At 48.3% G+C, this 22,623-nt stretch overlaps 1 protein-coding gene across 2 annotated transcripts in view; it reads right to left on the bottom strand.

Annotated features, from left to right (window-relative positions):
* Positions 1–22,623, bottom strand: part of gria3b (glutamate receptor, ionotropic, AMPA 3b) — a gene marked incomplete at both ends in the record, with an annotated part of 85,081 nt that overhangs the window by 34,670 nt on the left and 27,788 nt on the right. For both annotated transcript variants that reach the window (XM_080840038.1, XM_080840039.1), the window contains one exon: positions 2,278–2,465. In XM_080840038.1, coding sequence (XP_080696164.1) covers positions 2,278–2,465 — 188 coding nt within the window. The remainder of the gene's footprint in view (positions 1–2,277; positions 2,466–22,623) is intronic.

Here is a 22,623-nt window from a genome sequence, read left to right as displayed (position 1 = left end):
CACACACACACACATACACACACACACACACACAAACACTCCTGGCACTCTCTATCAGTAAGAGGATCAGGAGCAGCACTCTACAACCACAGGAGCCAAGGCAACCCATTGCTGCCAGTTTGTAGGTGGCTGAAAACCATTGCAACACTTTCCATGAGCAACCTCTCTCTCTCACACACACACACACACACACACACACACACACACACACACACACACACACACACACACACACACACACACACACACACACACACTCTTTCTAAGTCTCTTTCTCTTCCTGCCATTTCTCCCCCAGGTCCCCTCCTTCCCCTCTTCTGTGGTTGAGTGGCTGGCACCACAGACTGCCCTCCTCTTTCTTTGAACAGCTTGTGAGCCCTGGGCCTGTCCCAGATGCCATTCATTCATTCATTCATTCATTCCAGCCCGCTCCTTACAACAGAGACCAGCAGGTTGGTGCCTTTAAGCAGACTTCAGCGATGGAGGCACAGGAGGAGACGTTCAGGGTCAATGTGGGACAGACAGACAGACAGACAGACACACACGCACGCACGCACACACACACACAGACACACGCACACAGACACACACACACACACACACAAACACACACACACACACACACACACACACACACACACACACACACACACACACACACACACACACACACAGACAAACACACATGATTTGTGAGATTTGTGATATTTGGTTGAAGATTAATAAGACATTTTTATACTGACATAACACAGATCCTTATGCAAGGCTAGTCTGTCTCCTCTGTCAGTGCCCTTGAGACGTGGCGGCTCACGCTCTCCCATGCCAGACTGAACACCTAAGATGGAGCTGAATTTGGTTTCCAATGGAATTGATAGTGATGACTAGGCATGATGTTAAGTAGCAAGTGAGCAAAAAATGCACTAAGATCTCATGTCATGCACTCCTCATTTCTCCCTCTCTCACGTGTGGTCACACACATACACACAGCTGTTGAGCAGGCACTGCATTAGCTACAATTAGTTTCAATTTGGGTTGAGAGAGAGCTGAGGAGGAATAAAAGAATGGACTGCACCCCCCATTCACCCTCTCACCTCCGCACCCCCCCCCCCCCCTCTCCTTTCACCACTGCACCCCCCCCTCACCCTCTCACCTCCGCACCCCCCCCCCTCTCCTTTCACCACAGCACACAGACTCACCCTCTCACCCCCCCCCCCCCTGAATACATGCAGATTCATTCGTAGCATTTGCATCAATAGAACTCAAAACTGTAGCCGGATGTTTTTTTTTTTGCTTTGTGTGTGTATGTGTGTGTGTGTTTGGGGGGGGGGGGGGGGCGGCTATCACAGATACCGCATTGCTTTGTTCTTCAAATGCTTTGTAATAGATATCTCGTTTCTTATACTGTAGTCTGATGCTATCCTTGCCACAGGATAAAGCCCATGCATTCCTGTACCCACACACAGAGGAGAGGATGATAAGTGCATCGTAATAGAGAATTATTGAGTAAGGAAATTTGCACCACAAGAATTAAATTAGACACACTAAATGAATACTAAAAGCCACTCTGCATTAAGACTATGACTCTGCAATCAAATTAGATTCATAAAAAAAACCGAACGAAACCAAAAACTCATTGGGAGGTATTGTGTAGCGGAATGAGCCAGTATATCTAAATTAATGCTAACGAGCGGAATCTAATTGGATGAGGATATCGTCTGGGGGAGAGGCAGCAAGAGGGGGCCGCGGGGTGACATGACGTCCTGGGGGAGGAGAGAGGGGAGCCATGGGTAAATAGCCACTCATCTATTCATCTTAATTGCATTTCCCTGTGAGCAAACTTTCGAATCCTCATTTTCTTCCCCCTTTCCACAAAAGCAGGAGATGTGAACTCAGTGATTGAGGTGTTCTGGCTCATTAGTGAAGGATTAAGGGGCTGGCGATATCCGCTGGTAAGCCCGGCAAAAACCTTGACTTCTCCAAAGCAGAGGTCAGAGAGGAGAGCCCAACCCTCAGCCAATGTCAGTCGTCAGGGAGACAAGCACTGCAGTCGGCGTGAGTGGAGGGAGACAGAAAGAGACATAAAGAGAGGGAGACCAGGCATCGAGAAGGAACGAAAGAGACAGAGAGGGAGGGAAAGAAAGGGGGGGATGGATGAGGGCACTGCCTCGCTCACTTAGCAAGCCTAACCAGGCACACGGCTCTCAGACCGGCAAAGACAACCCCCCCCCCCCCCCACCCCCCACCTCCCACCCCTCCACTTGTCTGGTCTGGACGTACCTGCTCCAGGATGACGTTGATCCGGTCCACTTCACAGTCGATCAGGAAGCGCTTCTCCTGTCTCCTGTCCATTTCCTCGATGATGCGCTTGAACTCCTGGGGGTCGGTGATGCTCCCCACAGACCTGGCCGTCACCTGCCAGTTGTTAGCCACAGCCGCCTCCATGATCGCTTGAAGTATCGAGTAACCTTGACGACGAGCAGAGGAGAAAAGGCAGGAGAGAGTTTCCTAGGTTAGCCTAGCTTAGCCTGAATATTAGAAACATTGGAAACAATTCGTATACATTTTGAAACACAAACAAACCTGTGGTCTCTTTTAAACAGACAGACCAGATCATCAGTCTGTATGCAACCCAAGCACCCTCCACCTTTCCTATATCTCTCTTTGTGGACTAACCTATGCAGTCATATGGTGGTGATATACGTTTTTTGCTCAAACAGTTGAGTACAGAGTGGGCGAAGGCACTCACTGCAGTGAGTCAAGGACAGTTTTGTCTGGCAGCATTGTAATGCCACGAATATAAAGCGAACAGGGGCAATTATGTGAGGGGCTCTTACATGTTCGCCAATAAATGTCTACAAGCCAGTGGCTCGGCACAAAGACTCCGACATCAAAATAATTCCCGTCCGCAGAACACCGTCCTTCGAAACAGATGTGAAGTCAAAGAAAAGCAAAGTGGAAAAGATAATTATTTTGCACTTCTTTTAAAGAAATACCATTATGGTAGGGGCAGACACTGCTTGAACAAGAACATTTTCATACATAATTCAGATGACGGAGATATTAGTTTTACTAAGCTCTCAATGCCTGTGTGCCCAAATGACATACTTTCAACTGATTTACTGGGCTGTGAGGAACAGAGATCTGGATCTGGGAGATTTGCTGGAGGTTTGTAGGCTTCTTTCTAACAGAATAGATGTGGATAGTTTTAAATGCAAATCATCTAGTGAGCGTACATTCATTACGCAAGGCGATGGATTTGGAATGTACAGCGTTTGCATTAAGTTCTTTGACTTATTCATGTATGAGTCACTTAAGCTTTTTCAAAAAAATCTAGACCTGGCTTTAGAAACTTCTGCTCGAACAACACAACACCCACTGCCCTTCAATCTGGGTCGACTAGGTCATTATTTTTATTTCAAAATAAAAGCGCTGGCCATGAGGGGATTATGCAAATAGCCAGTGAAGATGTGTGAATCACGCTGAGCTGAAAGAGCCCATCTCCGTGTTGTTCCTGAGAAAGTGCCTTTCTGCGGCGCCCTTATCGCCCCTGCTTGACAGAGGCGACGGCCCTGACAAAGCAAACACTGAGTCCACAACAACAACACCCCCCCTCCTCCTCCCCGCCCTCCCTGTTCCACCTTCACATCGCCCCGCTTCGCATGGAACCCATTCCTCCCCGTGAGATTGCCGCCGTCTCCAGCCTATCTCTTCATTTCTTCCATTCCAGACCCCTCAATGGCTCAGCAGCTCTGCCCTCACGCGCACACATAGCCATCCAGATAAGGCCCCATCGCTTTCTCTTGCTCCCTCTCCCTCCCTCCCTCCTGCCTCTTCCTCCTTCTACCTCCCTCCCTCTCCCTCTCCTCCCTCTCTCTCCTCCCTCTCTCTCTCCTCCCTCTCCTCTCTCACTCCTCCCTCTCCCTCTCCCATACTCCCCCTCTCTCTCCCCTCCCTCTCCCTCTCTCCCCTCCCTCTCCCTCTCTCTCTCCTCCCCTCTCTCTCTCTCTCCCTCGCTCTCTCCTCCCCCTCTCTCTCCTCCCCCTCTCTCTCTCCTCCCTCTCTCTCTCATTGCCCCTGTGCTCCCATCTCCACCAGGTGACCTTTCAGAGAAAAGCTTCTGCAAACGGCTGAAACAAATGCGCTGCGTGTTGCCCCTCGCCCCCCCCCCCCCCCACCTTTTCTGCACCCCTGTGCCCCTGCTTCAGGTCCATACCTCGATCCCCTCCCGCTACAGCAGACACTGTGATGAGCCGGCCTGTCAGAGTGTGTGTGTGTGGGTGTATGAAGCCCATCTAGGGAGCATCGGGCAGGCGTGGGCCTCGTGTTGGACATGGGCGAAGGCTGACGTTTAACCAAATGCTCCCCGGTTGGGCAGGTTTGAACACCCTGCATACCTACAGCAGAGCGAACATGGTAATGTGAAATACACAGGCGCGTGTGTGTGTGTGTGTGTGTGTGTGTGTGTGTGTGTGTGTGTGAAATACACAGGCGTAGCCCTCGGGCAGCAACACTGCTATGCATCTCTCCCGCTCTGGGGGATGGAGACGCGAGGGGAGGCGGTTGCCATGTTCCTGTTTTTACTCCGTGACTTTAATTTGGAATTTGCAATTGCTTGACATTTAAGAAAACCTACTTGTGCTCCTTTAGGGAGGAAGGATTTTAGGGGATTTACAAAATTCTTCTTCTTCATCCGAGCAATACTTACTTATTTAAGCTGGTATTTATTACAAGGCTTGCGATGCATGTCGTTAAATAGGGCTAATCATCAGAAAAAAACGCTCACACAGATACACACAGAATAAGGAAAATAAAAGCAGCTGTTTGTGCTCCGGAAAATCCCACTTCTCCCAACAATTAGTCAGCAGTCGATGGAGTGAAGGCAGGCTTTCACTGCAGATGAGAGTGCTCATCCATGTTTGTGTGCGCTGCATCAAGGGTGTTGAACACACACCCACACACACACAAACACACACACACACACACACACAACCACACACACACAAACACACACACACACAAACATACACACACACACACAACCACACACACACACACACACACACACACACACTTCTTCCATCGCCACACAGGGGGTACTACGTTAGGGATGTGTATGGAATGTATTTTTCATCGATCTGGCGTAGCGTGGCTGTAAGGCAGGCAGGGCCTAATGGCAGCAGGAGCTCTCCTCTCCTCTCCTGGTGAATGTATTATTTAGCCGTGCTCTGGACCCCAGCCCTGCTCTGCTCTGCTGAAGGACAGGAGAGACTCTTCACTGAGCATATGCCACCGCTGAGGCAGCAGAGGAACTGGGTCAGAGTGGGGCCCTGGTGTGTGTGTGTGTGTGTGCGTGTGTGTGTGTGTGTGTGTGTGTGTGTGTGTGTGTGTGTGTGTGTGTGTGTGTGTGTGTGTGTGTGTGTGTGTGTGTGTGTGTGTGATTGCTGGTGTGTGTGTGTGTGTGTGTGAGTGCTGGTGTGTGTGTGTGTGTTTGGGGGGGGGTCACAGGTTCTAATAAAAAGAGAACCTTTGAGTTTGGAGTTGCAAATCCAATGGCAGCTGGTCCATGAAACTCCATGCCCAGAAGCAGACACACTGTAGAGGTGCCCTGTGGGTGCATGTACTAGCTGTGAAATAGATGTCAAATCCACTACAAAGTGTTGACTTGTACAAATTATCAATTGTAATTATAAAGAGGTCATTAGTCATTGTTCTCCACAAGTTCTACTGTTGGACTACTATGCCTTGTGGGTCATATATATATTGGACGTGGCAGTGTTTTTGATTTTGAAAGTTCAGTGTATATACACTAAAGTTCAGTGAATACTGTATAAATCAAACTACCTTTCCTTTCCATTTCCATGACCTGTCTTGTGAGTTCTGTAAACCATCATATTTGACAGAGTGCACTTTTAAGCAAAGTTAGTCTTTGAGATGTGTCAGTCTTGCTGAAAAAGGGACATGTCTTGCTTCAAAGCTCAGCCTGAACCCTTTCTTCATCATTGTGTTGTTAGAACAGAGATCACCCTTGCAAATTCTGTCGGAGCTCTTTGTTGCATAATTATGCATTTCTTTTCAATTTGTCTAATTAAAATGACGGCTACAAACATCACTCATACAGTAAGACAACGTAAAACCCAAGTGACATTGAAAACTGTCTGCTTCGAGGGAGAGAGAGAGAGGAAGAGAGAGAGAGAGAGAGAAAGAGAGAGGGGAAGGAAGGAATATGAAGGGAGGGAGTGAGGGAGAGAGAGAGAGAGGGGAAAGAAGGAAGATAGAGGGAGTGAGGGAGGGAAGCGGGAGCGAGATGTCTGAGCACACTGAAATGCATTTGTTCGAGCTCTTCTTCTTGGATTCTCTCTGACTCATTGTTCTGTCTCTGTGTTCTGTCTCTGTGTTCTGTGTTCTGTCTCTGTGTTCTGTCTCTGTGTTCTGTGTTCTGTCTCAATGTTCTGTCTCTGTGTTCTGTCTCTGTGTTCTGTGTTCTGTCTCAATGTTCTGTCTCTGTGTTCTGTCTCTGTGTTCTGTGTTCTGTCTCTGTGTTCTGTCTCTGTGTTCTGTGTTCTGTCTCAATGTTCTGTCTCTGTGTTCTGTCTCTGTGTTCTGTGTTCTGTCTCAATGTTCTGTCTCTGTGTTCTGTCTCTCAGTTCTGTCTCTGTGTTTTGTCTCTGTGTTCTGTGTTCTGTCTCTGTGTTCTGTCTCTGTGTTCTGTGTTCTGTCTCTGTGTTCTGTGTTCTGTGTTCTGTCTCTGTGTTCTGTATTCTGTCTCTGTGTTCTGTGTTCTGTCTCAATGTTCTGTCTCTGTGTTCTGTGTTCTGTCTCTGTATTCTGTCTCTGTGTTCTGTGTTCTGTCTCTGTATTCTGTCTCTGTGTTCTGTGTTCTGTCTCAATGTTCTGCCTCTGTGTTCTGTCTCTGTGTTCTGTCTCTGTGTTCTGTCTCTGTGTTTTGTCTCTGTGTTCTGTGTTCTGTCTCTGTGTTCTGTGTTCTGTCTCTGTGTTCTGTGTTCTGTGTTCTGTATTCTGTCTCTGTGTTCTGTCTCAATGTTCTGTCTCTGTGTTCTGTCTCTGTGTTCTGTGTTCTGTCTCTGTGTTCTGTGTTCTGTCTCTGTGTTCTGTCTCTGTGTTCTGTCTCAATGTTCTGTCTCTGTGTTCTGTCTCTGTGTTCTGTCTCTGTGTTCTGTCTCTGTGTTTTGTCTCTGTGTTCTGTGTTCTGTCTCTGTGTTCTGTGTTCTGTGTTCTGTATTCTGTCTCTGTGTTCTGACTCATTGTTCTGTCTCTGTGTTCTGTGTTCTGTATTCTGTCTCTGTGTTCTGACTCATTGTTCTGTCTCTGTGTTTCTTGTGAAGTTGTCTTCTGTTCGAAGCACGTGTCAGCACTGAGACACAGGCCTGCCACCCTGATTAAGATCAAATGGATTTTTTGTTCTTATATTTGGAATCCGATGATTAGCACCTTCACTATCTTCGCTCCAGTGCCTAGGCAGATCGGAACGGGAACAGTTGAATTCATTTCAAGATTTTGAAAAAAGATTCGACGCCTCTTCCCCCTCTCTACATTTGTATGGAAATTAGCAGATGAAATCTGACTTTGGTAAATATATTCTTCTTTGCACAAATTGGATTGAGTTTCTTTTTTTTTTCTTCGCTCACTTTTTCTTCAAAGTCAGCAAAAAAAAAGAGAAATGTTTCCACACCAATGTGAGAAGAAAGATGAAGAGACTGCTGGGCCTTACACAAAGCTCTGACAGCTCCAACTGAAAACCAGTGGCAACTTTCCCACCTACAAACACACAACAAATTGAGGAGTCTGATAAAAAAAAAAGTCTGCTATTTTTGGACTGCAAGAAAATCAAGCATCCAACTTCTTCTCCTCAGCCATTAAAAAGTTAATAAGTGAGTCAACATTAATTGACGTCGAGACTTGAATCTCAAACGATTCATTGATTCCCATACCCTCCACCCATTTGCAGAACCCTCCATGGTAAATCATGGCTAGCCAGGCTCTGTCCTCGCCAGGAGCCGTTTACAACAGAGGGGCCTCTGCACTCTTGGGCCGGCAGCCATTTGTCCATTAGGCTGATCAGAACCACCTGTCTCTGTGTCTTTTAGAGTTTGTGTAGGGGCACTTGTTTACCTGGGCCTGCCGTGAGGTTTTTTAATACTTCAGAGAGTGCCAGTGTTGCTTTTCAGAGTGAGGCCACGGCCATGCGCTGAATAGGGGACGGTGAAATGTAATGATGACATAAATTCCTGAGGCGATGACGACAAGACTTTCCTTATCGGGACCTATAAATTGTGGGTAGGGGCGGGGGCATGTGGGGGGCACGGAGGATGCGAGGTGGGTAAGGGTGGGGGCACGTGGATGCAGGGGGACGCGAGGCAGTGTGATTATTGCCCTCAGCCCTCATCAGTCTTACGAGGCAGTCTGCTTTTAATACACTGTCAGGCTGTGGTGTGCTGCAGTGTCAGCGTGACACACACACACACACACACACACACACACACACACACACACACACACACACACACAAACAAACGCACACACACACACACACACACACACACACACACACACACACACACACACACACACACACACACACACACACACACACACACACACACACACACACACACACACACACACAGAGACACACACACACACACTTGTATACATCACTGCTCTGTAATTCACCAGGCACTGAGGTGCAGAATCTTTCCATCTGCTAGTTGTCAAGGGGGCTCATCTCTCCTCACCCCCCCCCCCCCCATCCCCTGTCTTCTCCTCTCCTCCTCCTCACCCATCTCAGGGTATAACTTTTGAAATCCCTTTACTTCTGATTCACATGTTTGACTGGAAATTGCATTACCACTTTTGACAGACCTGACCCGAGTCGTGGAGCGTTGACAGTTTTTAAAATGGAGCTCAGCAACAACAGGAACATCACAATGCAGCGTGGCATGAGTGTGTGTGTGTGTGTGTGTGTGTGTGTGTGTGTGTGTGTGTGTGTGTGTCTGTGTGTGTGTGTGTCTGTGTGTGTGTGTGTGTGTGTGTGTGTGTGTCTTTCAGCAACAACAGGAACATCACAATGCAGCGTGGTGTGAGAGTGTGTATGCGTGTCTGTGTGTGTGTGTGTGTGTGTGTGTGTGTGTGTGTGTGTGTGTGTGTGTGTGTGTGTGTCTTTCAGCAACACTAGGAACATCACAATACGGCGTGGCGGAACACGTCTTTCTCCCCCGAAGCGTCGCCTCGGAGCGGGAGCCAACAGACAGGAAGTCAAAACCTGAGCAGAGAGCGCTGCTGCTGGCATTACTACCCTTGCGCGTCTGCCAACGTCAGAACCTGCCACTCTCCCAAACACTCCCTGATCTGTGTGCGCGCCACCATATTCTGCCACATCCTTCCATTTTGTGTCAGAGTACTAGTTTAACTCTACTGGAGAGAGTCTCCACAGACCCAAGGCCCCTGGTATAAAAAGAAGCGAAAGAGAGTGAGAGAGAGGGGGAGAGAGTGAGAGTAAGAAAGAGCAAGAAAGAGAGGCAGAAGGGGCGAAAGAGAGACAGAACGAGGGGGTTCTAAACGGCAGTGGCAGGAATGAAGCTGTAAGTCAAGGCCTGAAGACTCCCCCATCTGAGACGAAGTCTTAACAGGATGAAGTTTGAAGCTTCACCCGTGGCGGCTAAGCTGTAATTGAATTTAGTTGTATCTAATCTCCTCCCAGCTCCTGTTCTCTTCGCTAGCTCATTAAGGCCCAGGGCTGGCGTGGAGTGTCACCAGCCTTCCTCTTTTCCTGCGTTCTCTCTGTCGCTCCCCCCCCACCCCCCACCCCACCCTTCTTCTATTTTCATCCCTTTGGTCCCTTTGAACAATCAAGGGGGGGAAGTGGGGGGGCAGCAAATTGCCCATTTCCAACAAATACGTTTGGACCACAAGTGTGACAACCATGTCTCTGCATAGCGCTTGGTTATTATCTCTCCCTATTTCTTCTGCTCAGCAAACACCCACATCCAAGGCAAGCTGCCCTGAAAAAGCGGTTTTCACATATGATCCTATTTTGCTGCTGGGTTGAGCAAAGTATCTTCTATGGGGATGAAAGTTGAATAATTCAGTTATTGCAAAAGAAACTGTGACCATCTTCCTTTGAAAAAAGAAAAAAACAGGACAAATGCAAATGGCAAAAATAATTGCATTGGTGTTGCAATGGATTTCATATTTTCCACAGACACATCTCACTGACTTTCACATTATGATTTTTTTGAAAGTGGAACAGGCTGTGCCTTTTTAAACGAAAATGACTGTGCACAACAGTGTGTCCAAACGTGAAACATTCATGCCCAAACAATAATTTATGCTCCCTGGGAAAAAGTGGGGTTCAAAATCCCTGTGATAGGACAGTCTGGAAACTGACAAAAGGTTCTGTCTTTTCTTAAATCTCAATGGTACAGCGAAGGTGCCTGCCCTTACCTTGGGCAGTCTGTCGAGAACTGTCCAAGGTGCTGAATCCTGGGTGAAAATGAGCAGAGTGAGATCTAGGTTGATAAGAGCCATGACTCATTGGCGGTGTATGGAGAGAGGAGAGAACAGCTTATGAAAGTAGAGAGACGCCGAATCCCCCTCGGAGGCCCTGTCTGCTGCCGATCAGAAGAAACAGATAATGACAGGCCAATCTAGAGCAAACACCCAGCCATGGGAAAGGAACACAGAGAGAGGGAGAGAGAGGGAGAAAGAGAGAGAGAGATAGACAGATCGAGAAAGAGAGAGAGAGTGACAGGCATTGCAGCAGTGAAGAAAAACCTCTTGAGAGAATCCAGACGCAAACAAGAAAGAGACCCTGTCCGTCATCACATTTTCAAGCGTTCCCGCAACATTCAATGTTTCATTGGGAACGTTAGTCGAGGAGAACTAGCTCCGTGCTCGCATCTCCACCAGTGGTAGTTCGGGTGAAATGAGATTCTCTCAGATACTATCTCTTCATTGTGCCAAAATAAATACCTACTTAATGTTTGATGAGTGTTTACCGCGGGGCTGCCTGCTCTCGCGGCAGACGAGCCCATCCCTAATAAGGTGTAGAGTGAGGATGAAGATGCCGAGGCAGCGAGGAAGGGCAGAGCGTCGTAGGGATTAGCGAATCATCTCCCTGTAATGCAGGATTTCACTGCACAGACTACATACCCCACCTCTCTGCACACCTCACCCTTTCTTCCCCAAACCCAAACTCTCCTATGACAACATCCTCGGCATTGTTGTCTCCGAGATATGTGTGTGTGTGTGTGTGTGTGAGTGTGGGGGGAGGGGGGGGGGGGGTGCGTGTTTGTGAGCCTCTGCAAAACTGCAACCGAAGCAAGAGAGCCAGGGCTTTGATGGGGCCTTTTCCCTTTTCAATATAATTAAAATGATCCGGAGCCAAGAACAGTTCTAATCGGCCAGACAGCTGATGGGGAATCAGGCCACAGCAGCATGCTACGCGTATCTTATAGCGCTCATGCACACAGCGGGAGGGGGAGGGGGGGGGGGGGCATCACCACTGCTTTTCATTTGCACAGCCTGCGGCTATTTACGTGCTAACACACACACATACACACACACACACACACACACACACACACACACACACACACACACACACACACACACACACACACACACACACACACACACACACACACACACACACACACACACACATACACTCACACTTTGTAAAAAAAAAATGCATGTACACACAAACACCATTGGAGACGGGTTCTCTCTGACACACATACACATGCTGTCACTGTCTCGTTCTCTTCCTCTCTCTTAGACACAAACACACACAAACACACACACACACAAACACAGCCTCTGTCTCTTCCTCCCACTCTGACACACTCTCGAAGCCTGACACAGAATACATTATGCTTCTGTGTAGAGACAAAGATAATCAAGCAAATGAACACACACACACACACACAAACACACACACACACACACACACACACACACACACACACACACACACACACACACACACACTCAGAAGCACTGTCCAATTATCTGTTACATCACCCCTCATGAGTCACAAGGGAGGTGAGAGCCCCCCCTCACCACCCCCTCTCTTTTGGTCAGTCCAAATTAAATTTTAATCTCCTCGGGTAGTCTTATTTCCAACCTTCACAGCCAGTTCTGCCCATGCAAAAATAACACTCTTCCATGGGCCCGGGCACTGAAACGCAACAAACTAGTGGGACAGCAATTATCTCCATATCATTTAAGAGCCCCATTACATGTTCATGGAGGGACAAGCATGTGGTTACATAATCACACGCTTGGCTTCAGGGAGGAGCGGTCTGACTGCAGAGACCCGTCTATGCGGAAGCACACCAATGCAGCCTTGTGAGAGAGCGGGGGGAGTGAGCCGCATTGGCAGAAAGTGCCGCTTTTCTTTCCTTCAGTGACATAAAACACATCGGAACCTGGAGCCGCTTCAGTGGAGAGGCCCATTAAAGGGAGCAGGCGAGGCTCTCAGGAGTGTAGATGGCTCCGCTGGCATCCTTCCCCCGCAGCCCTGCTGGCTAAGACCCCAACGTAGTCCCCCCCCACCCACCCACCCACACCAAATGCATTGCGCCGCACTCTCCCCATATTGCGACACCTGCTTTGAATTAAGCATGTATGTGTGTGTGTATGTGTGTGTGTGTGTGTGTGTGGTGTGTGTGTGTGTGTGTGGTGTGTGTGTGTGTGTGTGTGTGTGTGCCTTAAGCAAGGCAGCGCATGAAAAATGAATGCAGGTCTCAGGTGAGTATGTTCTCTTAAGCTATTTATATGGGATGGAGACGTGAAGAGGCCCGGCGGAAGGATACGCTCAGGGGTTGCGTGCCCGGCGGAAGGACAGGCTCAGGGGTTGCATGCCCTGGCGCATGGGCAGGGACTCCTTTATTCTCACAAAAAAAAAAACAAGACACGCAACTTACTCAAGTCAAGCCTGGCAAAATTAAGACTGATAGGTAGATATGAGTCAGTGATGCGTGGTTGGATACTGAAAACATTTCCAAAGACACTGCCAGAGTTTTATGGGGTCATATTTTTCCATTCAAATCCTGATATTTCTCTCCCTTGTCTAACATAGTTTATCAGTCGCCTGTTACTACTGAGGTTTTACGTTTATGTCTAAACTATTTTTCGCTTTGGGTGACATTCAGAATAGATTTCCTCAAAGATCTCGGTATAGTCTTAACTCTCTCCTCCAGCATCTCTGCTGCTGTTTGGAAACCATGCTACGTGAACACAAGCACTGACAGCGTTTCTTCTAGCACCTCCTGTGTGCAAGCTAGGCTGTCAACGCTAATTGTGCTAAATATCATTGTATGCCCTTATCATCACCTCAGTGCATGACACACAATTAATGCCTGGGAATACATTGGCCCACATGCACACGTTTGTGGTGCAACAGACGGTGAAATCCAGTATATTTCACACATGAAAGAGTTTTTATTTCCTTTTTTGTTTTGACCGTTGTTCCAACTTGAACAAATCTGTTACATACTGTAACACTGGGGCAATCAAACCACTTGGGTGGCCGCTAGAAGCAAAGGGCAGGTCATTTTGTCGTGTATAATGTCATGATGAAACAAAGAGAGTGCTCCTAGCCACAATTTCATGGTAGTTGGAGCTGGCACAGGGTAGGTGGGAGAATGGCTTTATTCCAGGTTCAGTTAACAGCAGCTGCTGAAAGGCAATCCAGGTCTATTCTACAGTTATTGCTAGATGATTCTCAACATGCATTTGACAAAAAGATGTGCATTTACCTCAGAACGGCTTTGGAGTACATTGAGGAGGCTTTTCCTCGGATTGAGATGGAAAATGTGCTGTGCGTTACCATGTAGTGGAGGGGAGGGGTGGATGGACTGCTTCAAATGAAGTACGTTCTCTCCGCGTGTGTCATTTCAGGTCCCATACCTGGCGCTAGTTCCTGCTAGATGAAGGCTGCATTATGCATTTGCGATTTCCCTGGTGTGTCCTTCCTTGTCACACGCTGCTGACACTGATTTATGGTGACCCATGCATAATTTAGTCCTCTTGAAGATGGGTTTGGCCGGGTTCTCAAACAAAGAAGGCACGCATGGTAGAAATCCACAAACACGATTTATGGCCTCCTACCGCTTTTATTAGGTCCCTTGCTTGGGCAACAAGCATCTGAGTTTATTACGGCCTGCTAGTCCGCATTAGGACAGTCGGTTGTCTTTTCCATTCTATACGCACCGACACGTCTTAGGAATCAGGAGGAATCTCGTGTGTGTACTAACGTACACACACAGCTGGCCACAAGGTAACGTACACGCACAGCTGGCCACAAGGTAACGTACACACACACGTACACACACACGTACACACACAGCTGGCCACAAGGTAACGTACACGCACAGCTGGCCACAAGGTAACGTACACACACACGTACACACACACGTACACACACAGCTGGCACCAGAGTAATGTACATGAGGGAGGGAGGAACCGTGTGTGCGCCACTGAGATGCATAAGTGCAGGGAAATAGGGCATCAAGAGGTCTGGTATTCACACACACACACACACACACACACACACACACACACACACACACACACACACAAACACAAACACACACAAACACACACACATAATCACCATCCACATGATCACAAGCTGTGGCGGGAATGGTAAGATGGCTTGGAATCAGCACCTCAGCACTGTGCTGTTCAACCAGTCAGCCAGTTCACCCTGATGAGGCCCTTCAGCCAGTTCACCCTGATAGGCCCCTTCACAGGTCCAACCAGTCAGCCAGTTCACCCTGATGAGGCCCTTCAGCCAGTTCACCCTGATAGGGCCCTTCACAGGTCCAACCAGTCAGCCAGTTCATCCTGATGAGGCCCTTCACAGCACCAGGACCCCCATTACTCCATTACTCCCTTCCCAGCGCTCCCAATGCGCACGCAGACAGAGCTCCCCACACCACACAGCACACAACATACACACACACACTCCCAGAGCTCCACACACCACACAACACACACAGCACACAACACACACACACACACACTCCCAGAGCTCCCCACACCACACAGCACACAACACACACAGCACACACACACACACACACACACACACTCCCAGAGCTCCCCACACCACACGGCACAACAAACCAAGGTTGACTTCTGAAGAGCTGCCATCATCATTTACCAAACTCTGCCCAGACAGCAATTACCTGCAAATGATCCACCGAGATGAATGGAACAGGCAGGCTCACTCAGCACAAACACACACACACACACACACACACACACACACACACACACACACACACACACACACCGAACCACCATCAAGACATGAGCTATCTCTAAGGCAACAGGGCTTCTATCCAGAGGGGTATTATGGAGATAAAGACGATACAGATTCAAAGGCAATGATGTTTCATTTACATGTCAGTGACATTCTAACTTCCTTATGCTCTAATGGCGCTTGATATATATGATTTAGCACAAACGTTTGTAAAACTCGAAGATGTAATGGTTTCTGGTATATATGCAGGGCGGATTGAATGGCAGCAAGCAAGTAGAGAGAGAGAGAGAGAGAGAGAGAGAGACAGAGAGAGAGTGTGAGAGAGAGAGAAAAAGAGAAAGAGAGATGGAGAAAGAGAGAGAGAGAGAGAGAGTGAGAGAGAGAAAGCGAGAGAGAGAGGGAGAGAGAGATAGGGGAGAGAGAGTGAGAGAGAGGGGGACAGAGAGAAAGAGTGAGAGAGTGAGGTGCCTCACTAGTGCCTCAGCCTTCAAGAGCTCAAGGCACCGTGGGGGCGTGGGCGTAACAGGGGACAGGAGCAGTCGGACGGCTGGAGCGTGGTCATCTAATGACGCTCGTTCACATGCCACTTGGCCCGCACTGCTGCCCCTCACTGCCAACTGTGCCAGGCTGGTTAAAGAGGGGAGGGAGGGAGACGGGCAGGCTCCTCATTAGGAATGATCTGGCTTTAATGTGGAGCCAGGGCCGTTTTCATGCTCACATCCGTCAGAGCGAGGACCCGCCGCCGACACGGACGCTTGCTGATAACATTTTGCAAAGCCAGATTTTTATTTTAGGACAGCAAATCCGTGCTGAACGTTGATGATGTGAGCTTGAAAATCATAATAACCAGCACTGATACCAACAGAAGTCAGAGGTTAGCCGCTAATCGCCACTTATTCAGCTGGAGGTGTGAAAAGTGAGGGCCATTAAACCTAGCAAAAATAAATAAATAACAATACCACCTGGTGCCTAGCAACCAATATGATTCTATTTTAGAATAAAACAAAACAAAACAAAAAAACACATCCTAATAAGATGTAGTAAACAGCCTTTCAGTAGGCCTGAATAAGGTTGGTTCAAGTTTGGCCAAAGGGCTTAGGAAAAGGGATTAGTGCTATTTACTCTCTTTTCTATCTATGGAATAAAAGTGCGAAAGAGAGAGAGAGAGAGCGCCACACAGAGAGAGACAGAGAGAGAGAAAGAGAGAGAGGGGGTGGATGGGGGCGGGGGGATGTGCAGAGAGCATGCTGAGATGTCAGCGGATTGATCAGGACCCCGGTCTGCACACACCGGCGTACCCTGACATCGATTTCACCGTGTCAAAAAAGCCTGCGGGTGGCCTAGAGCTTTGAAGGACACTCGAAGAGAGGCCAATACGTCTCTAATTACTATGCACATCATATGAATGTTATTAACAGCCATTAGGGATGCTTAGGCATGTGTGCGGTAGACTGCAGCCCAGGGGGAAATGGCACAGCAAGCCCTGAAGGGCAGACATGCAATACCCCGACCACATCATATAAATCTCCTGACAGTTTATTATGAGGGTCTTGGCTAACATTTGATACCCGGTCTGTATGTCAGACAAACTCTCTCATCCTTTCATCCTTGTGGGTCTCATGGCAGGGCAGAGAAAAAAAGAATAACAGCAGAAAGTGTTCTGAGCCGCGTCTCGACCAACAGCCCATTTTTCTTAATTGGGCCTCACAGTGGGAGGAAAAAAAGCTCTGCGGCTTGGCGGACGTGGGCTTTTAGTCTTTTTTTTTATTTCGTCTAATGAAAAGCTTTTAGCCGATATAGCGAGGGGGCTGCTGGATGTAGCCTGACACACATCACACACAATCTTGGCTCACAAGCTCTGCCATGTAATATTGAGTGCTGTTGTCTTACGCAGAGAGCAGGGTTCAAGGCCTCGTGCTCCATCAGGACGGCCATTATTTGTAACCACCATCTCAGGCAGGCCAGAGCTACTGTATAAATTGGGCAGAAGCACGGAAATGAATAAAAGTAAACACATTGATTAGCTTTGCCTGTTAGATTAAAAAAACATCAGTTGGACTTGATCAGGTTATTTAGTAGCCACATCTTTGTTTAACTAAATCAATACAGAGCCTACATTCCCCATGGGCAAAAATACAACATTTAAGCTTCAGTCATACTCTCATGCACACACATACATACATATGCACACACACACACACACACACACACACACACACACACACACACACACACACACACACACACACACACACACACACACACGGATGCACACCAACATCAATCATAAAAAAACACAGAAAGGCACACACACTTTTTTACACACAAAAGCAAATGCAGACGCACAGACACACACAGACACACAGACACACACACATCCTCAGTAGGAAGGTGCAGTCAGTCTGTGTGTGTAAATTATGGAGATTAGCATTCAACATCCCCACATTTAGAAATGGATTGTTGTCATTACACCAGAGGATCATTCCTACATTGTGGCTAATGCACACACACACACACACACACACACACACACACACACACACACACACACACACACACACACACACACACACACACACACACACACACACAGAGCACACACAATATGAGCTTCCTATTGTGCTGTTCTCGCTCTCCAGGCTGATTCCTTCACCGTCTGAGCTCTGCAGAATGAATTAAGAGAGGGAGGAGTGGATATCCACTGTGGAGGCCCAGTGCCATCAGCTGACTGGCCTCGGCCACACCTGCCCTTTAGCCAAGACGGACTGGTCAGCTTACAGAGGCCATCAAGCACATCACAGTGTGGTGGAGGTCAGTCATATGACAGCAAAGTGTGGTAGAGGTCAGTCCCATGACATCACAGTATGGTAGAGGTCAGCCCCATGACATCACAGTGTGGTAGAGGTCAGTCATATGACAGCAAAGTGTGGTAGAGGTCAGCCCCATGACATCACAGTGTGGTAGGGGTCAGCCCCATGACATCACAGTGTGGTAGGGGTCAGCCCCATGACATCAGTGTGGTAGGGGTCAGCCCCATGACATCACAGTGTGGTAGGGGTCAGCCCCATGACATCACAGTGTGGTAGAGGTCAGTCCCATGACATCACAGTGTGGTAGAGGTCAGTCCCATGACATCACAGTATGGTAGAGGTCAGCCCCATGACATCACAGTGTGGTAGGGGTCAGCTCCATGACATCACAGTGTGGTAGGGGTCAGCTCCATGACATCACAGTGTGGTAGGGGTCAGTCCCATGACATCACAGTGTGGTAGAGGTCAGCCCCATGACATCACAGTCTGGTAGAGGTCAGTCCAATGACATCACAGTGTGGTAGAGGTCAGTCCCATGACATCACAGTGTGGTAGAGGTCATCCTAATGGCATCACAGTGTGGTAGGGGTCAGCCCCATGACATCACAGTGTGGTTGAGGTCAGCCCCATGACATCACAGTGTGGTAGGGGTCAGCCCCATGACATCACAGGGTGGTAGGGGTCAGCCCCATGACATCACATTGTGGTAGAGGTCAGCCCCATGACATCACTGTGTGGAAGGGTCAGCCCCATGACATCACAGTGTGGTAGAGGTCAGTCCCATGACATCACAGGGTGGTAGGGGTCAGCCCCATGACATCACATTGTGGTAGAGGTCAGCCCCATGACATCACAGTGTGGAAGGGTCAGCCCCATGACATCACAGTGTGGTAGAGGTCAGTCCCATGACATCACAGTGTGGTAGAGGTCAGTCCCATGCCTCTACTGCATCTGCAGCGTGGAGGGATCAACTGTTAGTGACTCTTCAGAAAAGTCTTCATGTTCTATTCGCATGGCGTCTTTCACACGCTGTCCCATTCAAAGCACTGACTCTGACTAGGAGAAGGGAGCCAGACTGGGTGGTTTGAGCCACTCTCATCACCTTCTTAAGCAGCACACAGACTGGGCAGTAGAGCCGCTCTCATCACCGTCTTGAGCACCACACAGTGGAGGAGGGAAGATGCATCCATTTAATTTGTGTTCCCACAGTGCAGAGACCCCCACCTCCTCTGGATCTCAGCATGACCATCAGCATGACCACACCCACAAACACTTCACCCCCACCACATTAACACAGGGCCCCATGCCACTTGCAACCAGTCAGCAAACAAAATGGGCACCCGCCAAGCGCCAGTGGTGTATAGATGTCAGTGTTGGCGGGTGAATGATGGCGGTTGCTGCACCACTCTGGCGTGTTAAATATGGGTGCAGTTCATCTCTGAAAAATACTCTTCAATGTGATCATGTTAAAAAAGGGCTTGCCTTATCCATACGACAGGAAAAAGGTAGGGGGGAGAGACACACAGAGTAAGAAACTAGGTAATGCTGAGGTAATGCTGAGGTAATAATGAGGTAATGCTGGTTGCTGGTTGCTAAGGTAATGCTGAGGTAATGCTGGTTGCTGGTTGCTAAGGTAATGCTGAGGTAATGCTGGTTGCTGGTTGTTGGTAGCTGGCTTCCACTGGCCAATCAGGAAGCGCTTTCCTCATGAATATTCCTTGGTGGCCAAGCTTGCTGCACCCGTTCCTCTTCCTCCCTTCTCCTTATATTCTTTTTTTCCTTTTTTTATTTAGCTGGCAAAATGGGGGTGCAGCAGAAATGCACTATGCACTCACACTGATGCAGTAGGAGCGACTGAGAGCGATAAAGAGAGAGAGAGAGAGAGAGAGAGAGAGAGAGAGAGAGAGAGAGAGAGAGAGGGAGAGGGGGATGGAGTAGATAGGAGAGAGAGAAGAGTGGGTAGCATAGGGAGTGGGGAGAAGAGAGTGCGCGTGAGAGTGCCCCATAAATCAAGTGGAGGTGAGAGTGCTGAATCAGGGACATGAGGTAGGGTTGATTGTGCCTGGGAGAGACAATAAACCCCGTAATCATCCGTCTCTGCTCCACAAGCCGGGCAATTATCTGCCCGCACCTGACCGCCGCCGCAACAGAGAGGGCAGAATCCATCTCACTTCTCCTCATATAGTCCTGCGTTCACAGACACACACACAGTTTTTTTTTCTTCTTTTTCTGAGCTCTCTTCTTTTATTTGTTTAAATAAATAAAGCCGAGGAAGGGAGGCGATACATTCAGCGCTCAGCCAAACTTATGCCTGCCTGGGAAGACCCAACATCCCGGAGGGAGAGAGATGATTACCTTAAAACAAGGTGACACAAAAGAAGCCAGCGCTGTCAGTGATGCTGCCGGGTATTTTGATGTGGAGAGGAGAGGGGGGGGGGGGGGGGGGGGGGTGGTAGTCTTTCTCTGCGTTAGGCTGCAGCATGCACCACTGCACTGTGTGTGTGTGTGTCTGTGTGTGTGTGTGTGTGTGTGTGTGTCTTTCTCTGCGTTAGCCTGCAGCATGCACCACTGCAGATCCATAGCACTCTCATCTACTAGCTAGATGGGGCAGGGCAGCATGCATATTCACACCGCATCACCAGACAGCTCCTGGAGTACAGTGTCCTCATACCATGTCACCTGCCACGGCATGTGTGTGTGTGTGTGTGTGTGTGTGTGTGTGTGAGTGTGTGTGTGAGTGTGTGTGTGTGTGTGTGTGTGTGTGTGTGTGTGTGTGTGTGTGTGTGTGTGTGTGTGTGTGTGTGTGTGTGTGTGTGTGTGTGTTGGCATGTGAGTGTGTGTGTGTGGGGTGGGGGGAGTGACTCCAGACCCTCAGTCAGTTCAGTCTGAGCTCAGAGTGTTCCTTCATAAGAGAAGACCTCGTGCCTTCATGCTCTGGTGTAAAAGCAGGTCTGTTTTAATGGAACCAATAAAGCCCTTGTGCTTTAGTTCTATTGGCTCTCAGCAACAGAGATACACTGCAGTCTCAATCCCCTGCCAGCAGTTAGGACATGAGCCACAATAACGTAAAAAATAAACTGGCGCACAATTTTGTCGTAGCACTGAGTCTCATTTATTGATTGAACGTATTAGTAAATAATAATAATAAATAATATATTTTCCAATCTTGGGTGAGACACTTGTCATTCTTTTTCTTCATCATCATGATACATAGACTTTCAACCTGTTGAAAATGATGGAATTAATGGCCCTTTCAAAGCAAGCAGAGAACAGTGTAAACACCCCCAGTGTATAGGGCTTCATTTAACAGAAGGCTAATGTGTGATCTATCTATTTGGGCCATTTGCTCTTCAGATAAATGCCATGCTGAATCACTTCCCTTGTGTTACGCCTATGTCTGTGTGGCAGTTTGACACAAGACTGGACGAGGTCGTCAATTCAGCACCAGAGGGGCAATTACCATCAACGTGACTAATCTGAGACACGCATCTTACACGGGGCGTACTGATTGGACTTGATGTTGGTTCATTTCTCCAGCACAGTGTAGCGCAGTATAGGTTACGGAGTACTGGAAACAAACAAGGGGTGAATCCACTGTGGAAAAGCATTTTCACAAGTCACACCGAGAAAAGAAATTTTGGAAAAAAACCTGATATGTTATTCAATAGAATTCGAGCTATGGGGGTTTGATTATCTTTCAAAAGCTCCAAACTACCACGTTTATCTAAATTACACACTGATTCAGGTACAGCAATTTGGCTCCAAAAATGTCAGGGTGAACTTGTACTGGGCCCTTCCGTACACGCTATATGCACAAGTACACACTCAAGCCACAGTCAAAAAACCACACCTGTGATGACAAAGGCTTCAGCCCAGCAAGGCGCAGATGAAAAGATGAACACTCACTACCGTGCAGTTGCCGTGTAACTGCACTGCAGGCAGGCTGCTTCATATAGATACTCTACCGTGTGGTGATGGGGAGATTGCCATCTCACCCTATGCCTGTTGGGCAGAGATCGACCTGACCAGGTTTAACATTATTTTTTCAAAAGACACACACAATGGCATGTGCGAGTACATAAAGGGCCATTACATTTACTGTTTGCCAGACATAAATCCATCAGCAAAAGGTCTTCTGTACCTACTGCCTTCAAACACAGAAGGGAGAAGCTGTTCTAATACCCACACACACCAAGGTAAATTCAAATCAGCCTGTAGCCTACTTGATCTCTGGTGGTTGCTCTACACACACACACACATACACACACACACACACACACACACACACACACATACACACACACACACACACACACACACACACACACACACACACACACACACACACACACACACACACACACACACACACACATACACACACACACACAGCCTGTAGCCTACTTGATCTCTGTTGGTTGCTGTACAGACTCCCAGAGGCTGAGTCTCAGTTCTTTGACTGACCGCCAGTGTAAACACTTGGCAGCAGGCTGCGTTTAGCATAAACTGTGTCAGAGCCAT

This window comes from Sprattus sprattus, assembly GCF_963457725.1.
Source record: "Sprattus sprattus genome assembly, chromosome: 6".
Classification (NCBI taxonomy): domain Eukaryota; kingdom Metazoa; phylum Chordata; class Actinopteri; order Clupeiformes; family Clupeidae; genus Sprattus; species Sprattus sprattus.
The sequence above is the reverse complement of the archived record's forward strand: the minus strand, read 5'-3'. Positions and strand labels throughout refer to the sequence as shown.